The 3,555-nt window shown below is 41.5% G+C and overlaps 1 protein-coding gene across 2 annotated transcripts in view; it reads left to right on the plus strand.

Moving 5' to 3' along the window:
* Atg10 (autophagy related 10) overlaps positions 1–3,555 on the plus strand; it is a 299,820-nt gene that overhangs the window by 196,889 nt on the left and 99,376 nt on the right. For both annotated transcript variants that reach the window (XM_005356516.2, XM_026783817.1), the window contains exon 5: positions 2,957–3,054. In XM_005356516.2, the coding sequence (XP_005356573.1) occupies positions 2,957–3,054 (98 nt within the window). The remainder of the gene's footprint in view (positions 1–2,956; positions 3,055–3,555) is intronic.

A 3,555-nucleotide genomic window follows, 5' to 3' on the forward strand; every position in this document is an offset into this window, starting at 1 on the left:
AAAAAAAAAAAAAACATCCACAGAAACACCATTGAGCCCGTTTTGTGGCCGTCACTGCTGATCATGGGGCCTTAAGTGTAATTTGTATACCCAGGGCAACTCTGGGAGAGAAATTAATTTTTCCTTGGTGAGCAGTTGTCGGTTGGAGATGGAGTCTTGGTATGGGTGGGAGAGCGTGTCCACTTCCCCGTCTCGTGCTGGGAACCCATCTGGCTCGAGCCTGTGCAGTCTCTGTGAGTTCATATGTGGACCAGTCTTGCTGGGTCTGGAAGACACTGACTGATCTGCTGTCAGTCATCCCCTCTGGCTCCTCAGCTTCCTGCCTCTGAAACCGTAGAAGTTCTTACTCGTTTTAATAGCATGAACTTTCGAGATAAGTAAAAGCACACCTTATTTGTTTGTTTTGAACTCATCGTTAACTTTTCTGATTGCTTGACTGTAGCCTTTTAATCCCTGTATTCCACGTTTTCCTTTTCAGTTTCTAGATTTGATGTGGTATGAAAATGTAAGCACTAGCTCTCGCTTCTAGAATCAAATTCTAGAAATCCGGTAATATTTCCTGTGATATTGTTGCAAGGCTGTTCATTACTACTCTTGTATGAACACTTCCGGCCAAGTGAGTAGGCAGGCTCTTGACAGCAGCAATAAGCAAATAGGCTTAGGTTATTGACTATTGAGGAATAAAATTTAAATTATTATTTATTAGTAGATATTAAATCCAGCTTTCCTCTCCTGGGCTGAGAAGTTTAGAGATAAGGAAGGTATTGTTTACTTAGCATTTTTAATGCATATAAATAAAGGATTTGCAGCGTCTCTGCCTCCAGAGGATGCATGGCTCAAGAAGAGCGCCGGACAATGAGTCCTGAAGCTTGGCCTTTGATTGCATCACCAATATGAACTGGCAGCATAATCTTGGAGATTGGTATCACCCAAGGTGTTAGCCACCTTATTTCTGACATTAGTAACCCTATTAGAGCTTATTTTATTATCCTACTACTAATTAATTCTAATTTTGATACGTGAACATTATTTGGAAGCATGTCATCGTTTGTAATTTGATTGGTGAACTTGCTCTCCAATGCTGCAGTACTTCGGGTCATATTTACCTCTTTAGAATCAACCACACATGTTTTGAAGATGTGTAGTGCTTATCTTCAGAGCAGAGTTTGGCCTGCTCTGTAAATGTGTTCAGAAAACAATATAACACAGATATTGAAGGCAGCTTGTTTTCAACTTGTAGCTAAACATGACATTCAAATGTTAATTGGATGAATAAATCTTGTTCATTTTACAGACATGGAAATGTCAATGGAATAAAACTATTTATCACAAGATAATGGTCTCCTGCTGCCAGATAAATGCCAAGATGAAGATAGTTATCGAATATGTATCAAAATATTCCAGTGCTATTTATTGAAAATAAAGGTTGAGGGAAAGTTCAACTCTTCAGGTCAGACATAAGAAATGCCCTGCTTATGTCATTTGTACACCACGGCATCAAAGGCTGTGTGCGTGGTGTGGGAACATGGGACGGGCTAGGAAGAACAGTTCAGAATGGATCTGTTAGCTTTGAGGATTACAGAGCAGGGGCTGGGAGGTGCCGAGTATTTACTGTTTTCCTAACACAGCCCTGTGAAGGATCACTCACGTACACTTCATGAGAACAAACTTCTGCAAGGATTGTTGTACTCCATTATAGGAAAAGTAACGGAGTCTCAAGAAGCTAGGATTTATAAAGTAAGGTGACAGAGATACCCCCAGAGCAACTGCTGACCCCATATTTAAACATGACCCAGATTGTAAGCCTGCTGCTTCCCCTCACATCCTCCATCTCTTCTGGGACTCCGAGTCTGTACACTACAGTGAGCTTTAGTTTTTTAGAGCAGAGTATTTACCTGAGTTGTATTGCACTCCCTTGAGCCCAGTAATTGAAGATATGGTGTGTTCTCTTCAAACAAAATTGGGCATTTGTGTAAGGAGAAGACCTATCTGCTGTCTTGAGACCTTGACCGCTGTGAACGGCCAGAGTAATACTAGGTTCTAGTGTCTGGACACCCTTTCCACAGTGCATGTTGAAAATCTTTGAACACTCTCTTTCTTCTTCTGAGCTTGAACTTAGCCACCTACTTTCCCTCTTATCTGTGTGCATTATAAGCGCCATGTTGGTCTTCACAAAACACTTTGAATGGGCACCAAGTTCAGAGAGAGAATGAAAGTTCCTAAGTGACTAGAGGGAGGATTATTACTCGCTGAGTTCCTGGCTGATCTCTGCGTGCTAGCCTCTTGGGGTTCTCCCCACCAGTCACCCCCTCTCTCACGTACCACTGATGCTGTCTGCCAGTGTCTCTGTCCTCTGTCCCCTCCAACACTAACTAGATTTCCTTTGACAGGAACCTCTTTTTATTTAGTATTTTAAGATATTAATATACTTTTCATGGTTTCCCCAGTAAATGGTAGGCTACTTACTGCAAGAAATTATGTTTTCCTTCCTTTTTGTTTCCTTGACGTGTAGTATAGTGATTTGGACATTCTGTTATTCAACAAGAGAGTAACAAGGCATGGGTGTGGTTTCTTCGAGGACCAGAGGAATCATGAGGACTCCAACAGCATCCAGAGCAGACTTATAGCAATAAAAGTGTCCGTTTCCTGGACTTTCCTTTATGCTCGTATCTGTCACTTATCTCTGAAACATGTTCAGCTTTTATTTATTTTGCAAATTTCCAAGGGTAAATAAGAGACAGAATCTTAGTTGCTGTGTGAATACAAAGGAGAGAAGCTTGGACATTTATTCTTCCCCCAGTAGGTGAATAGCAGTTTACACAGAAGTCTGATATGCAAGTGTGTGTAAACCCGTAGAGATTTTTCAGGAAGTCAGGATACTCAGTGCTTTAGAGCAACACCAAGCACCGTCGTGTTTCATGGGTCACTAACAGTCTTTCGTGATGTACCTTCACAGATGGGAGACCTTTAGCTCTGAAGGATATATGGGAAGGAGTCCACGAATGCTACAAGACACGATTGCTGCAGGGACCGTGGGACACCATTACCCAGCAGGTCAGAGTCTTTTCCCCTTAGCAGATGCGGTTCCTTACCTTTGCTCAGTTCTTCATCTAGTTCCATTATCTACTTCTTTCCCTGTTTCAGTCCTCCACTTCCTCCTTATTATATGGGTATTTCATAACACCCTATACGTTTTCTTTTATGGGGCTTATTATAATTTTGAACTATGTATTTGGATGTTTTTCTTTATAAAATAGTGTTGTGACCTCCATTGTGAGTAGGACCATGTCTGTTTTTCTGTTTTATTCCTAATCATATTTCCAGGACCAGCATAGTACTTAGTGTATACTAGGTGGCCAACAAAAATTTGCTTCATATGTGAAAATAGAATCTGTTAGGACGCACATTCAGAAGCAGGAACTTCCAGCACCCAAGAGGCAGAGGCTGAAGGAACTTAGTAAGTTTGAGACCAGCCAGGGATACATAGTGAGAACCTTTCTCAAAGAGGAAGAAAAAGAGAAAAGGAAAGGAGGGAGGGAGGGAGGGAGGGAGGGA

The sequence above is a fragment of the Microtus ochrogaster genome, chromosome 19, assembly GCF_000317375.1.
Source record: "Microtus ochrogaster isolate Prairie Vole_2 chromosome 19, MicOch1.0, whole genome shotgun sequence".
NCBI classification, from domain to species: Eukaryota; Metazoa; Chordata; class Mammalia; order Rodentia; family Cricetidae; genus Microtus; species Microtus ochrogaster.